The sequence below is a fragment of the Oryzias latipes genome, chromosome 12 (genome assembly GCF_053564925.1).
Source record: "Oryzias latipes strain Hd-rR chromosome 12, Olatipes_Hd-rR_3.1".
Lineage (NCBI taxonomy): Eukaryota > Metazoa > Chordata > Actinopteri > Beloniformes > Adrianichthyidae > Oryzias > Oryzias latipes.
Window position 1 is genome coordinate 24472550 of NC_136248.1, and position 14263 is coordinate 24486812.

The window sequence follows — 14263 nt, forward strand, 5'->3', positions numbered from 1 at the left end:
CACAAAATTGCACCAAGTATTTTTGCCTAGTTTCTAGTCTAAGTTACACTTGATATAAGACAACTTTAGCTTAATAGTGAATTTTTACTAAGATGTAACAACTGGATTCGAGACAATAAACCGTGAGCATCTTGTTGAGTGATTTTATCAGCAAAACAGCTCTTTTTAAGCAATAACCTTAATGAAACACGTTTTTTTGTAGCTGCACAGTGGTGCATTGGTTAGTACTCTCATCTCACAGTAAGAAGGCCCTAGTTTAACTCCCGGCCGAGGTCCTTATCTGTGGAGTTTGTGTGTTCTCGTGCATGCACGGGTTTTCTCCGGGGCTTCCTCCCAAAGGTCTAAAAACATGTTTCAGAGGTAACTGATGAATTGCAATTTTACTTTGGAGTTCATTTGAGTGTGTTTGGCCATGTCACCGACTGGCAACTTCTTTAGGGTGTACCCTGCCTTTGTCCAACAATAGCTGGGATAGGCTCCAGCAACCCTGTGACCCTTAAAGGGATTAAACAGGTTTAGAAGATGGATGGATTGAAAGATTGACTTGTGTGATTTTGGGATACCGTAAAATGTATTTGACTCCAAATTTTTTAAGACAAATGTGTCGGAAATGTGTAGTTCTAGTCTTATTTTTAAGATCATGATGGTTTCGAGATAAGCATAGTTGGTCCATTGTAGAGCTTAAAACTGGATGTTTGTTTGGGGGGAGGGAAATGAGCATGTTTGTATCTAAATGTTACCACTTTAAAGATAGAAAACCTTTTTTGTGGTATCCATGATTATCTTAAAACATATTTCCTATTACCTGAGGAATATACCTAAATATAAGTGATAAATACCTTAATTTCTATATTTGATTTTGTCTTAAAAGGGCAGAAAATCACAATTCACTTATGAAAACAGATTTTAATAATGCCATTGGCAGATTTTTTTCATTTATAACAGCAGAAAAAAACATCCTATCATTCAGTAGCATTAAAATAATTTAAAGAGGAATATACCTTCATAGAAAATATTCCTTTCATTGACTTAAAGATTTACTTATTTTAAGGGAAGCAAATCTGTGAAAGAAAACTGCTAAAGCCTAGGGGTTTGGAAAGACTAAACAAAAGACTTAATTCACACTCTGCAGTTTGGAGAAACGTTTTAATGGGATCATTATAGTCTTTCTTGGGGGTAAAAAGGTCTAATCGATGAATGAAACAAAACACGCACCCAGTTGTTTCTAAATTTATTTAGACAACTGAAACGTCTAACAATAAATCCACCCATCAGAAAAACAGCGAACCATATTCCGTGGCTCAGTCTCACAGAGTCATTACTTCTGAAAAATGACTTGTTCAAAGAATGACTTCTATCTACCTCATTTTATTAGAACACTCCATTCTCATAAACCCTTTTTTAATCTTTCCTCATCAGTGTTGAAAGGGTGTTTTACTCTCCTCTTGTCTTTTTTTCTTGAACTGGGCAATCTCTTCATTTGCATTAAGTAGCTGAGATCAGTGTAACTCTGCAGGAGAGGAAAAGTGACCTCAGTCTGACTCTTTGGTCAGCATGCGTCTGCTCCCCGGGCCCCTACCATAAGTACAGAATGACAAAAAGGCTGACAGAGTACTGCTGGATAAACAGATGAACAAAAAGACAATGGTACAGACAGACAGGGTCCTAGGTTTGCCCCATGACGAAGAAAGGAGCCAAGTTAGTGCGGTAGAGAGGGCAGATTGTGACCTTACAGGTCAGAAGGTTAGCAAACAGCGGCACTGGCTTATAGCCAATGTCACAGAGTGCTAGTTGTAGAAGCAGCCAGTCGTTTCCCTATGTAGATTCTGAAAAAGACAAAGGATAAGACATGAGTTACATACACTTAGCCTCATAAGAAATTGTGCACTTTTTATGTTTCCACACCTTAATGTAGACATAATGTCAAAACAAGACAAGGCAACCTCATTTTTTTCAAATCCTAGTCCAATTACGTTTTGCTCTATTGTAAATTAATTGATCTATTGTCTCTCATGAACTTAAATATGTTTTATTAATTAATTTGTTCTCAGTTTCAACTCCAGAATTCAATGTCATTTAATGTACTGAATTCTGTGTTTTATTTATTTATTTATTTATTTATTTATTTATTTATTTATTTATTTATTTATTTATTTATTTATTTATTTTTTGTGTTTTTTTTATTATACATGAAGTAATTTGAATGGAAAGGTAGGTATTTTCAGAGCTTGGGAACAGTTTCTGGTAAACTTACTTGATGTCCTGTAGTTAGAAAAAAACTGACAAATCCAGCTGTGATTATTTGGTAGTATTAAGTGCCAGTGCCTCCTCGCTATACGTGTACTGCATGAGTTTTTTTTCCTACCTTATAATATGCAGCACTTACATCATTTATACCCTTTGGTTCCCTTTTTCGCTCTGGTTCACCCTGAACTAAACTGAGATCCTAAACTAACGACAATCACTTGTTTTGTCCACACCAAAGTTCAGCTGAGCTTCTACACTCTCCAAGCAAAATGAACAGCCTCAGGAAACGAATGTACTGACCACAAGTCAAAGAACATTTCTAGGTTGGACCCTATGGCCAATTCTCTGGACATTCTCCTGAACCTAAAGTCGCCTGGACCAGCTAATCAATAAAAGTAGGGAAAAGTCAGGGGGGAAAGCAAGTATGATTATTAATTCATTATTTATTTTAAGGGGTTGGTCAATGATTCATTTTTGTCAGTGGTGGCAAATCTCCTGGAATTTTGCAGCAATGATCTTTTCCTGACAGTAAGTAACTATTGTTCTGGGCCTTTAAATCATGGGGGGCCCACACTGCTTGATCCAGGGAATCAAAAACGGGACCAGGCACTTTGCACACAACACCTTGTTTGGCGCTTCAAACGTATGGTGAACTATCCAGGATGTACCCTGACTTAGCTCAAAAGTAGAAGATGGATAGAGTGAAGGATACCCTTGTATGATAAACTGCTACTAAATCACAGGGCGTCTGACATAGGCATTAGGAAAAATATTTTTCTATGATTATATATTATAAAGAAAGGGTAAAAGGTAATGAAACATGGAGGGAAATGCCCCCCCATTCCCCCTTAAACAAGTCCCATTACCAAAAGTACTAAAGTTGATCACAACGTTGTCTCAGATTTAAATCTTGCAGTAGATTATTGTTACTCCGTGTCTAAATTGCCACTTCATAATATCAATTTCATTAAAGATACATCACACATCAGAGATGTGGCCACCAATACCTAAATAACACATGCCCTATGACATACCGGAACTCTTGATTGTTCTTTTCGATTGTTTACGTTATCAACGTGAATCAGAAGATTATGAGGTGGACAAAAGTGTCTTTTCATATCGACTTGCACCGATATGCAACACTTTTTGTTTTTCTCCGTAGCACTTCACTACTGTAAAGGGTTGCATATCAGCGCAAGGCTGCGTTTTAATTATTAATTATGTTAGTTGTGTAAACGGTTGAAAAGTTATGCTAGTCAAAAGAATGTGAACACTGGAGTTGCGTTTTAAGATTTAACAAAAATGACAAATAATAGTAATACAAGGTTAAAAATAACAATGGATCTGAATCTGCCAACATAAAGAAACGTGTCATCATAAACACATCTCCAGCCTTCTAGTGTAAAACAACCCAAATCTTCACAGAATGCAAACAGGTGTGTTTGTCTCACCCTACTCCAAGTGTGAGCAGATGTGAAGCCAGCAGGGAGGGAACAAGAATGAGGAGAACATCAGAGGAGAAGATTCCTCTCTTCATCACCTCAGTCTTCCTAACACTGAGGGAGCTCTGCTGTTTCGGGTGCTGAAACACAAACTCTCTGCAGAGAAAAACAAAAAAAGATCAAACACTCGAAGATTGTAAATCTGAAATAGAGAAATTGACAGAGATATTTAGAGCACAAGAGAGTGCTGGGAGAGTTAAGGGAAGACACTGAGAGCCCGAAACACCTTGATTGCTGCTACCTGTCAAATAAACTTATTTTACTGCAGGAGAGCAAATGTCAAGTGTGTCAACGTGAATAAAAAATTAGGTTAATTGTCACATGCACCGTCTTCAAGCCATCTGTGCAAGATTTCGCAATTAGCCTTCAAAGTGCCTATTTCTCACTCTGTTTTACATCAAGAGCAAAGTGTTCTGAAAGGACATGTCGACATGTAAACTGCAAAGGTCAGGAACTAAATTACCAACTATTCAATCTACACCCACCCCATGACATTCTGAAACCTATTCCCACTTTATTTTATTATCTACCATTTAGTTATTGATTATTTTCAAAATACTTTTGACAAAACTGTGTGATTTTTCAATTTTATTTGACAAAGTTTTACACTTTTTATTATTCAGTTTAATGTAGCAAAATTGGAATGTGAAGAGAAATTAAACTAGTCTTACTTTGGTGGCATGTTTTCAGGCCTACTTGACCAGTCCCACACCCATTCTGTGTCTGCTCTTCGCTCAGCTTCCTCCTGTAAAGATGAAAAACATGAATTTACATTTCATTAAATTGTTTTCTGGTTTCCAACACCAAAGATTTTCAAATATGATTGAAATTAATAAAGTTAGGCCTCAATTACAAAAGGGGTTTATGCAGACATACCTCTGGTTTGTCTGAAGATTAATAACCCCTGTTCTTAAAGTAAAATATGTCCAACACAAGAGGCCTTCAGTTCTCATCTGTCTGCCCAGCTGTTGGACAGGAAAAGTAAAAAAAAAATTGTTTTCTGGTTTGAAAATGTTGGTCTGTGTAGGAAAGGGCTGAACTTTGAGTCGAGTGACTGAGGGTGTGCGCCAAGGATCAGAGGAATATAGGAATTCTTTTGTTCCCTAGATGCAACTTTAAACAAGTGTCATATAATTTCTTTTTCTTAAGTTTTATGAAAAAGTTAACTTTTTCATAAAACAAGTTAACTTTTTCATAAGTTTCTATTGTATGTTGATGATACTGTTTTATATTACACTGTGTTATCTAAAATTCAACCGATTGTTCCAAATGTTAAACCAACCCGGAAGTATCAAATGTTACAGTTCCCTAAATGACCACTGGAGGATGGGTTTATTACAGAACAATTTCCCAACAACTCCAGTAGTAAAAAGTCAAAATCAAGTTTTCGTTTTACTGCTCAGTATTTTAAACCTTTGAATGCTGAAATTGAAAATGTTCATGATGTCCATAAATACAAAATTAGAACCAGTAAACCTGCCGTCTGTCATTACTATACAACACAACTTTGGTGGGAGCTATAAATCTCTAAAGATTTCCATGGAGTTTGTCTAGACACTGTACCAAAAAGCTTTGCGATTTATAAAGAAACTACTCTTAACAACAGAGTTGGATAAGCAGTCTCTGTCTTCGTGTACACTAAAGAAATTACTTTTAAAAAAGAGTCTTTTCATGCCTTCCCCTCCAAGTTGTAGAGCTGAATTTAGCAAAAAAGGCTTTCAGTTTTACTTCACCTTCATACTGAAATGAGCAGCCAAAGATGCTCTAGAATTCAATGATGCACACCTGATTCAGCTCATCGTCAACCATTGTAGATATTTTACAATGACAATCACTGAATCCAGGGGGGTTTAAGCAGTGTAGAAAATAAACATACACGGCAAAGTGCACTAAGGACCAGGGTTGGGGTTGACTTTAGACCCCTTTGAACACTTTCACACCAATATATACAAGACTAAGCAAAACACAGCTGTTCATGTGAATTTTATGATAATTTTAAACTTGAGTTCAGGTGAAATACAAACATTTCCTGAACAAATCAGGCTTTCATAGGAAATAGATCAACGAGAAAACAACCTTTGACCCTTAAGTGTTTAAAGCTGTGCTTATTTTTAGTTGGTCTGCACATTTTAATAGTCTTATTATAGATTACATTTGAATGTCTTTAGCACTGTCACTAAACTGCTGCTTCCCTTTCGGCTTTTCCCATCAGGGGTCGCCACAGCAAACGAGTTGCATGGTAAACTTGGCAATGTTTTACGCCGGATGCCCTTCCTGACGCAACCCTCTCAAAGCAACCGGGCTTGGGACCGGCACAGAAGTAGAGAAGGGAATATGGAGCAGCCCGGAGTCGAACCCTGGTTTCACAGACGGAAGCCGCAAACCAGCACGAGCTAAACCGGCTCCCAGCACTGTCACTAAACTATTATTGTTTATTATATTGATCTTAAACAGAAGAATAAACAGATTCATAACTTAAGGTCAGAATAAAAAAACAAAAATGAGATTTAAAAAAAAGTCAGATCTCTGTTAAAACCAAAATAGATTTTAATTAGAAATGAGTCTTAGTTTTCAATATTACAGTACAAATTCTCACAGCATTAGTGAGCTTTTCTATTGACAGTAACAGCCCTGGAAGCTTTGCTTTCACTCAAGGTGTAATTCTAACAAAGGAATCTTGACTGAATTGAAAGAGTGAAAGATGGTCAGAAAAAAGTACCTGAATAGGGACACAGTCACTGTCATGCTCACTGGTGGACTTTGGAGAACTTGTGGACTGCGGAGTCGCCACCTGCGGGGGACTGCAGACAACCAACACAATGTTACAATATACCAAGGAAATGCAGCAGTAAGAGAAGACAAACTCTTTTGACAAAGTGTCATCACCTGTCTTTATTTCTCTCACACTCCAACTGCGCCTCCAGAAGGATCCTCTCCAGCTCCCCCTGGAGGGCAGAGGAGATGGAGTCCTGGGGTCCTGTCAAGCTTTCTCTGCGACTCACTGCTGCCATCAGCTCCTCCAGCTCAACCCAGGAGCCTGATGGGTAGATGTTTAGATGTAGTTAGGATACACATATACATGGTATATTTATATTAGACTATAGATAGAAGATCATAGAGCTGTAATGATCCTAGTAAAAAAAAAAGAAATCAAAGGCAAACTAGGACAAACAAAGACACAGTCCGATTCTGTTTAGTAAACCTTTGTTGTAAATCTATTTTAAATATTAACAAAACAATAATTACATTAAAACTTGACCCTTGCACTTCTTATTAGTTGATGATACCTAAAATGCATTATTGTTTAGAAAAAATAGTTATTTGATATTGTTGATATTTATGGAATTATTAAATTATCCACACTTGGACTGGTAAGGAATAAGTAATTCTAATTAGAAGTCTTGAACCGGATTATGATAACAACAGGAAAAAAGTTAAGTAAAGCATATTTTCCATAATTTTCATCGAGCATAAGTCATACTTCTTCTCAATCCCTTTTGGGTATTTCTTGTAGTTTTTTATTTTGTCCTTTATTTCTTTTTAAAGTACATGTCTGAAATAAAATATTATAATCATTATCATCATAATATTAGTGTGTTGTATACATTTTATTCCTCCAGTTAATTTAAATGCAATTAATGAAACTATTTTTGACAAACTTCAGATTTACTCGATCCAGTGGGTCATGTATTGTATGTATAACCTATGATCTAAAAAAAATCACATGTTAGCACTGCTGCTACCCGGCCACATTATAATATATATAAAGATCTAATATATCTGTGTGTATGTGGGGCAGGGGGTGCATCTTCTTCCACTTTTAATTTTTGTTAAACTTTGTTTTTATTCTTTAATATTTTACGTTTTGGTTGCTAGAAATAAACAAGTTAAGAAAAACATTTTTATTTAATGTGGAAATATATACTTTCTTTTTAGATACTCCCTTTGGGGGTCGCCAAAGGGAATCATCCTCCTATATCCAATACTTTCCTCTGCATCCTCCTTCTTCACACCAACCACCCTCATGTCCTCGCTCAACACATCCATGAACTTCTTCTTTGGTCCTCCTCCCATCCTCTTTCCTTGTAGCTCCAACCTCAGCATCCTTTTACTGACATAATCCCTGTAACCTCCTCTGAGTGAGTCCAAACCATCTCAATCTGCTTTCCTGCATCTATCTTCAAAACATCTAACGTCAGTTTCTCTTATGTATTCATTCCTGATCCTATTCTTCCCCATCACCCCCAACTCCCTGACATGTTTGTAGTCTGGCTACATGCATTGACACACAACCGGAAACACTTAACAGTTCAAAACATTCAAATCGAAACCACATTATGTATTCTTTATAAATTGGGAAGAAAATACCATCTCTACACATAGAGACTGCTGGCTGAGTAGCAACAGTGCTAACCCTCCCCTAATGCTGACAGCGGACAGCGGACAGCTCAAGTTGCCTGCTTGCTTGTATCTAAAATGTGGATTCATTGTGAGGATGTGTGTTGAACCGACTTCAGTGGCTCATAAACAGAAACATTCCTCAGGTAACCTTAGGTCACCTCTCAGCCTGTGCAGGTGTGTAGCAGATGTGTAACACTTGTACTCAAAATTTAAAAAATCATTTGCATTGGGTCAATGACTTCTGTAAACAACCGCCGCATGAATGAGTACGTGCACCGGCTCACCGGTTACACGAAGAGATTTACACACGCACGCTGACGTGCATGGCATGGACAGGCCTGCAGCTAAACAGTATGCAGGACTAACTTAGGTTGACAGCATGCTTGCTTACGTAAGATCTTATTTTGGTTTCAGATTAGCCATTCACCCTCTCCCTTCCTCCCCTTGTATCTCTTGTTTTGTCGGCTGTTTCTCTCACCAGATTTGTCAAAATACCCACCTCAGCTGCTCGTGAAAAAATCTTCCACCTTGTCAGATGTCTTTAAGCTTAAACTCGCTAAGATTGGTGATAGTTAGTGATGGTATGGCCAGCAGCAAAGGGGACAGGAGTTAAGACTGAGAGGGGTGGGGGAGCTGTGCCATTACCCTAGTTTTTTTTTTCTCCCCTTTTTACAGAGGGGAGTTATGACATAACCAGCCCACTGCTGCCTGACTTATCTGTTGGCATTCTGCAAATCAGTTTTATGGTGCAATTCCAAACACATTCATCTGTGCCGCTGCCAAAGCAGTTTTATGTAATGTGGATAAGAGCGGGATGCTAAAAGCCTCAATGAACTGCAGCACAACAGAATCAGTTTTGCCTTGCTAGGTTATAAACGCCTGTTTAAAAATTGTCATGGGGGTCAGAGGGAGAGGGGTTTAAACCTGGGTTGTATTTTTTCCATTTAGAAGCAGATTTTTAAAGGTAAAAACAGAAGAACAGCATTTTTTTTTTTGCCAAAAATGATGAGCAACAACAATTTTATGACAAACTGGTTTCCAAAAATGTTACTTTTAACCCTTCTGTCAAACACTGAAAATCAAAAAAATAGACACAAACAAAATAAAAGTTTAAAGCATTGATTTGTCATTCTTTGAGTCCCTGTTTTAGTAGCTTATTTGTCAGCCAGCAGGATTTAAATCCATCTCATCTTGGTTCTTCCTCTTTTTTTCATTTTTTAGCCACACTCTCTTGTCCTGAAAATTTTAATTTGGCAAGGAAGCTTAGAGACTTTTGCATTTTGCTTTGCCTTACATGAAAGCAGCAGTACACGTGGTGTTACAAATTTCACCCCCGAGGTGTCAAACGCTTCCCTAAACCAATAACCTTTTCTGCAACATGCAGGATTCCTGTAGCATCAGCGCGACAGTGCACCAGCTGCACGCGTTTTATGAATGACTCATTGGCTCAGAATGGGAGAAAGGAGGAAGGAGCGGGAGGTAAATCTTTTTTTGTTGTTGTCTTTCTCATTTGAGCCCAAGTTCCATTAAAAAAACACAAATTTGCACTTTTCTGACCGTTTTTAATCCCAATAAACACCATCTTTAATAAAGAAGAAAAAAATGATTAAAATAGCTTTTTTTTTACTTATTAGGCACTGTCATGTTTGAAAAAAGATAAAACATGAAAATTTGATCTTTATGGGACCATCTGGTATAAAGCAATCAAAAACTATAACTACTTTATAGATTAAAAAGCATCTATCAGCAATGTCTGACACAAATATATCCTTAAATATTGACATCAGTGAAGAAAAATCAGAAGGATATGGAGTGCAAAACTAATGCGATCGCTGGGATACTGCACATAGATAATATAATGTTAGCTCAGTGCAACTTAACATGTCATTGTTTTGTTATCCCTGAGTACTATAATGTTCTGTTGATATTAATGTGTGTTTTATTTAAAAAAATGAATTAATGAACAGTTTAAAAGTCTAAATGTGGTCTGCAGTCTGAGGCGAACAGAAGAACCAAAAAGTTGTTGAAAGAGCAGAAATGTAACTGGTAAAAAGAAAAACTACTTAAACTATTTAATCAGACAGACTTAATGTGTAGCTGTTTTTATTTTCAAATGATTAATGAAAAAGTAAGCTTGCCTTGTTTGCAGCTGTTCTGGTATCAAAAATGTGATCCGTAAAGTTTGGAATAAAGGCTAAAAACAAGTAATGAGATAAAGCTGCCCAATGTTATTTGGAATATTAGCATCAGAAATGTATTTAAATAAAGATGAAAAAGTTCAGTAAAACTTTTTTCTGGTTTTATTTGTGGGCTGCACAGTGGCGCAGTGGCCAGCGCCTTCTCCTTACAACAAGAAGGCCCCAGTTTGAATCTTAAACGGGACCTTTTTTGTGTGGAGTTTTCACGTTCTCTCCAGACACATGTAGGTTTTGTCTGGACATTCCAACTTTCTCCCACAATCCAAAAAACATGCTTCATAGGTGGATTGACTCTAAATTGTGACTAAGGTGGGACTAAGAGTGTGTATGGGTGTGTGATTGTGTGCGACAGGCTGGCAACCTGTCCCCTGCCCTTCTGGCCCCTCCCTATCGCTCTAAGTGTAGGGGCATTTGAAGCTGTAGTGGTGTCGGAACTTGATTTTCTAAGGGGGAGTGTACTGACTTAGGGCTGTCTATCCCTCCGCTGGTATGGTGATCCATGTTGCGCTTCTGATGCGAAGGAGAAACACATTTCTTTACTCAAGTGTGCTCTGAAGCACATTTACATTTAAATGTAGTTGTGGAGTTTTCGTTTTCTTGTAGGACTTTTTAAAATTCGAAAACTAATGTTGTTATGTATTTCAAGCGTTGGCTGCTATGCGCTAATGTAGATGACCGGCAACCATTCATGAGGTCCTCGAGTGGTAGTAACGTCCGAAATTAAACATAAATTTGTCCTTAACTCCCCTCTTGGTAGGCTAAAAGTAAGGATAAGGAGAAGCCGGAGGGGTATGGAATGAATTTGGATTGGGCCCAACAGAACCTGGGACAGGTTCCGGAAACCCTGTGACCCCAAAAGGTATGTAGTAGGTTGAGAAAATGGACCATGTGTTTGTTCATTTCTAAGTTATACCTAAGATAATGTAAAAAGGCAAATATATAGCATGTTACAATCTTTATTTTTGTGTACAGCCTTAAATTGTTGAACCAAATAAAAGCTTTTATTTTTGATAAAAATCAGAATTACTCTTTACTGCCTCAAATTTAAAGTCGAGGTCCACCATTACCATTTTCAGATACCCTTCCTCTTCTTCTTTTATAGACCGATTTGCATTTTCACCCAGAATCCTTTGCAGCACCCAGCAATGTGCAGCCTGACCAGTGGAGCTATTAGTGTCAGAAAATCTCCAGCTTTTAATTGGCTTAGAAAGATACACACAGGTGAGTCAGTAAATCTGTTTACACAATAAAAGCTGCAACAACAACGAGCCTGTTTACATGCTCACCAAGTCTGCGAATGTCATCTGATTTCTTGAAGTTAGATTAAAGTCGGTATGATAACAGCATAATCATGTTTCAGAGATTTCAGGATGACAATAACTTGATATTTTAAAGGAATCTGAAGGGCACCCCTTGATTTCTTCTAGATAATCGGATTCTTTCTATCCACGTACATGATTTATTCTGTTCGTTTAAATCTCAGAATGTGGAAAATGAATGAAGTGATCATTAAACATGGCAATGACATACTGTCAGTTTAAAACAAATGACAAAGATGAAGGAAAACATTTCTTATTTCTAACAAGTCTGAACCAAATGTTTTACAAATTCTTAATTAAAGTTTCAAAGTCTTCAGGTACATCATGTAAACAAACATTAACTGAAACATGTCAGAGATGATGATCAGATTTCTAAAATTTCACAACATCAGGTCTGATTATTGAAGTAATCTCATTACTCTCACCTTGAAAGGGCATTAGATAGGCAAGAATCTGCTTATTTCTTTAAACCTCAAAAATCATTCTTTTTTTTTGGCTCTGCTTGATAAAATAGAATATTGCAAACTCACCGTAGAGTCCGTCCTCTGGAGTCTGTGAGCCCGACAGAGACATTGTGGAACGACGGTGAGGTTGGAGGAGGACCCGGAAGAGATGCTGACACTGACCGAGGAGGACACGAAGGTGAAGCGGGTTTCTCCCCTGATGCTGCTCCTTCTCTGCTGTGTTTGGACCAGTGCTGTGGACTCTGACGCAATGGTAATCCGCCACCCTCCCTCCCCGCTGTTCCCTCACAGACCCCCCCCCCACACACACACACACACACACACTGCACACACGTGTCAGGAGAGCAGATGTAAACAAAACAGGCTCAGCAGCTCAGAAGACACTGATGACGCAGCCTTGAACGCACGATCTGAACGGGCCTGTTTGCAACCAGGATCCAATAAAGAGAATAACAAGATAGCAGGATAACAATCACTTATGCAACGAGCAAAAGTTAGATTTAGAAAATGCAGCACAGATGGTCTTCGTCTACCAGGTTCACAATATATTGTTTTCCTTTCTGCTATATTTAGGATAAGAAACGTTTATTAAAAAAAATAATAATAATAATTGAAAAAAAATTAATAACAACACAGAGGTTTAACTTTTTGATTAGTTTTGACAAAATCTGACCCACTCAGATGTTTTTGACATGCTCTTGTGGTATTTTTCTCATGATGGAGGACACATATAAAGAAAATTACATTTAAAATGGCCTTTCAATAAATCTTGTTATTCATATTGTTGTGAAGCAGGACCAAAAAAAATCCAACATGAAACACATTGTATTGTAAAACATTGTATTGTTAAAAAAAAAAAAAAACAGGCTGGGAGGCCCTCAATGTACGACTATTGTTCTTTCAGTTCTAGAGTTTCCAAACTTTCAATAAATGTCTAGCTTGATCCTTCACTAAAAAGTTTGGGGTTTGCCAAGATGGTGATGATCACAGAGCCAAAAGTCCTGAAAAAGCGATTGCCCCAATACAAAAATAAAACTCATTCCATTTTTATCAGACGTTTGCTGATTTAGCTGCGTGTTGGTTTCAGAAACTGTTTGTGTAAAAGTAAATTTGCTGTGACATCTAGAAAAGTAAAAGAAAAAAAGACACCATAGTGTGATGTGCAGCAAAATGTAGGACAATGACAGTGATCTGCTTCAAGCATCTTCTCTGGCAGGAGGATAGTCATTCAATTGTGAGCCGGCATCACCGCTGAAGGAGATTTGGAGTTACACAGTTGATCTGTGGATTTCACTGTCTCTGCATCTCCTTTTCCCTCTTCGTTTTGTAGTCTGAGTTTATGATGCTGAGATCAGAGCTCACTGGGGGTCTGTAAAACTGCTGGATCCATATACTTTTTTTTTTTTTGGGCTGAAGACCGAACCTTTTCATTACTTTAGGGGGATATTTGAGCTGCTCATTGATAGCACGATCAGATATTGTCCTGTGGAGGACGACGGCGGGTCTAGTGTTGTGTAATTCGTGTTTTTTATGGAGTGTTTTGAAAAGGAGCACAGTCCATATAACGATGAAATTACATTTTGGGTCACTTTGGCATTGGGGGAACAGGGAGTGAGAGGAGCTTGTTCTTTTCTTTTTTAGACTTTGAGAAGGAAACTCTCCAAACCAATTTAATTCTGTTGTTACAGTAACTATGAGAAGAGCCCGTCTTGTCACAATTTCTTCTGCCTCTCTGACCTTTAGAAAGAGCTTTTTGGATGGGACAGATAGTTCCTTAAGTGCATCAACAACAACTGCTATGCATTTGTTTTTTGTTTTTTTTAAATGTAGTGTAATAGTTAAGGACCAAAGAACCAAAAAGTCAAATGAGGATAACTGAAAATTAAAGAGGCATATATTAATATAAATATAAACATGTTTTCAAATGAGTCAATCATGTTACCCATCTGTCTCTTTTTAATGTGTGCACGTGTGTGTGGAGTGTGTGTGTGTGTGTGTGTGTGGAGTGTGTGTGTGTGTGTGTGTGTGTGTGTGTGTGTGTTTGTGTATCAGATCCATATATACATCTATTCTATGTCTACAGGACATCTGTGATAACTCTATTTTGTTACTCAATTAGATGTCTGCCAATA

The 14263-nt window shown here is 37.6% G+C and overlaps 1 protein-coding gene and 1 long non-coding RNA gene across 2 annotated transcripts in view; one reads left to right on the forward strand and one right to left on the reverse strand.

Moving 5' to 3' along the window:
- LOC144996547 (uncharacterized) overlaps positions 1-12320 on the forward strand; it is a 72562-nt gene extending 60242 nt beyond the window's left edge. The window contains exons 3-5 of the long non-coding RNA XR_013659473.1: positions 11106-11207; positions 11451-11569; positions 12182-12320. This is a non-coding gene — a long non-coding RNA (uncharacterized LOC144996547). The remainder of the gene's footprint in view (positions 1-11105; positions 11208-11450; positions 11570-12181) is intronic.
- On the reverse strand, positions 1219-12332 carry LOC101169126 (BCL2/adenovirus E1B 19 kDa protein-interacting protein 3). The gene is made up of 6 exons (XM_004074563.5): positions 12198-12332; positions 6636-6786; positions 6469-6550; positions 4421-4494; positions 3699-3845; positions 1219-1826 (listed from the first exon to the last, which is right to left on the reverse strand). Exons 1-6 carry the CDS (start codon positions 12238-12240, stop codon positions 1778-1780), a joined length of 546 nt encoding a protein of 181 aa, XP_004074611.1. The 5' UTR covers positions 12241-12332; the 3' UTR covers positions 1219-1777.
- Between the last annotated feature and the right edge of the window lie 1931 nt (positions 12333-14263).

Excerpts from the sequence above, each read along its gene's own strand:
- LOC101169126 (XM_004074563.5), bottom strand. The coding sequence starts at position 12,240 with ATGTCTCTGTCGGGCTCACAGACTCCAGAGGACGGACTCTACG. Across the intron at positions 6,551-6,635 it reads TGTGAGAGAAATAAAGACAG|TCCCCCGCAGGTGGCGACTC; the intron begins GTGATGACACTT and ends GGTTGTCTGCAG. Across the intron at positions 1,827-3,698 it reads CTGCTCACACTTGGAGTAGG|AATCTACATAGGGAAACGAC; the intron begins GTGAGACAAACA and ends TGTCTTTTTCAG.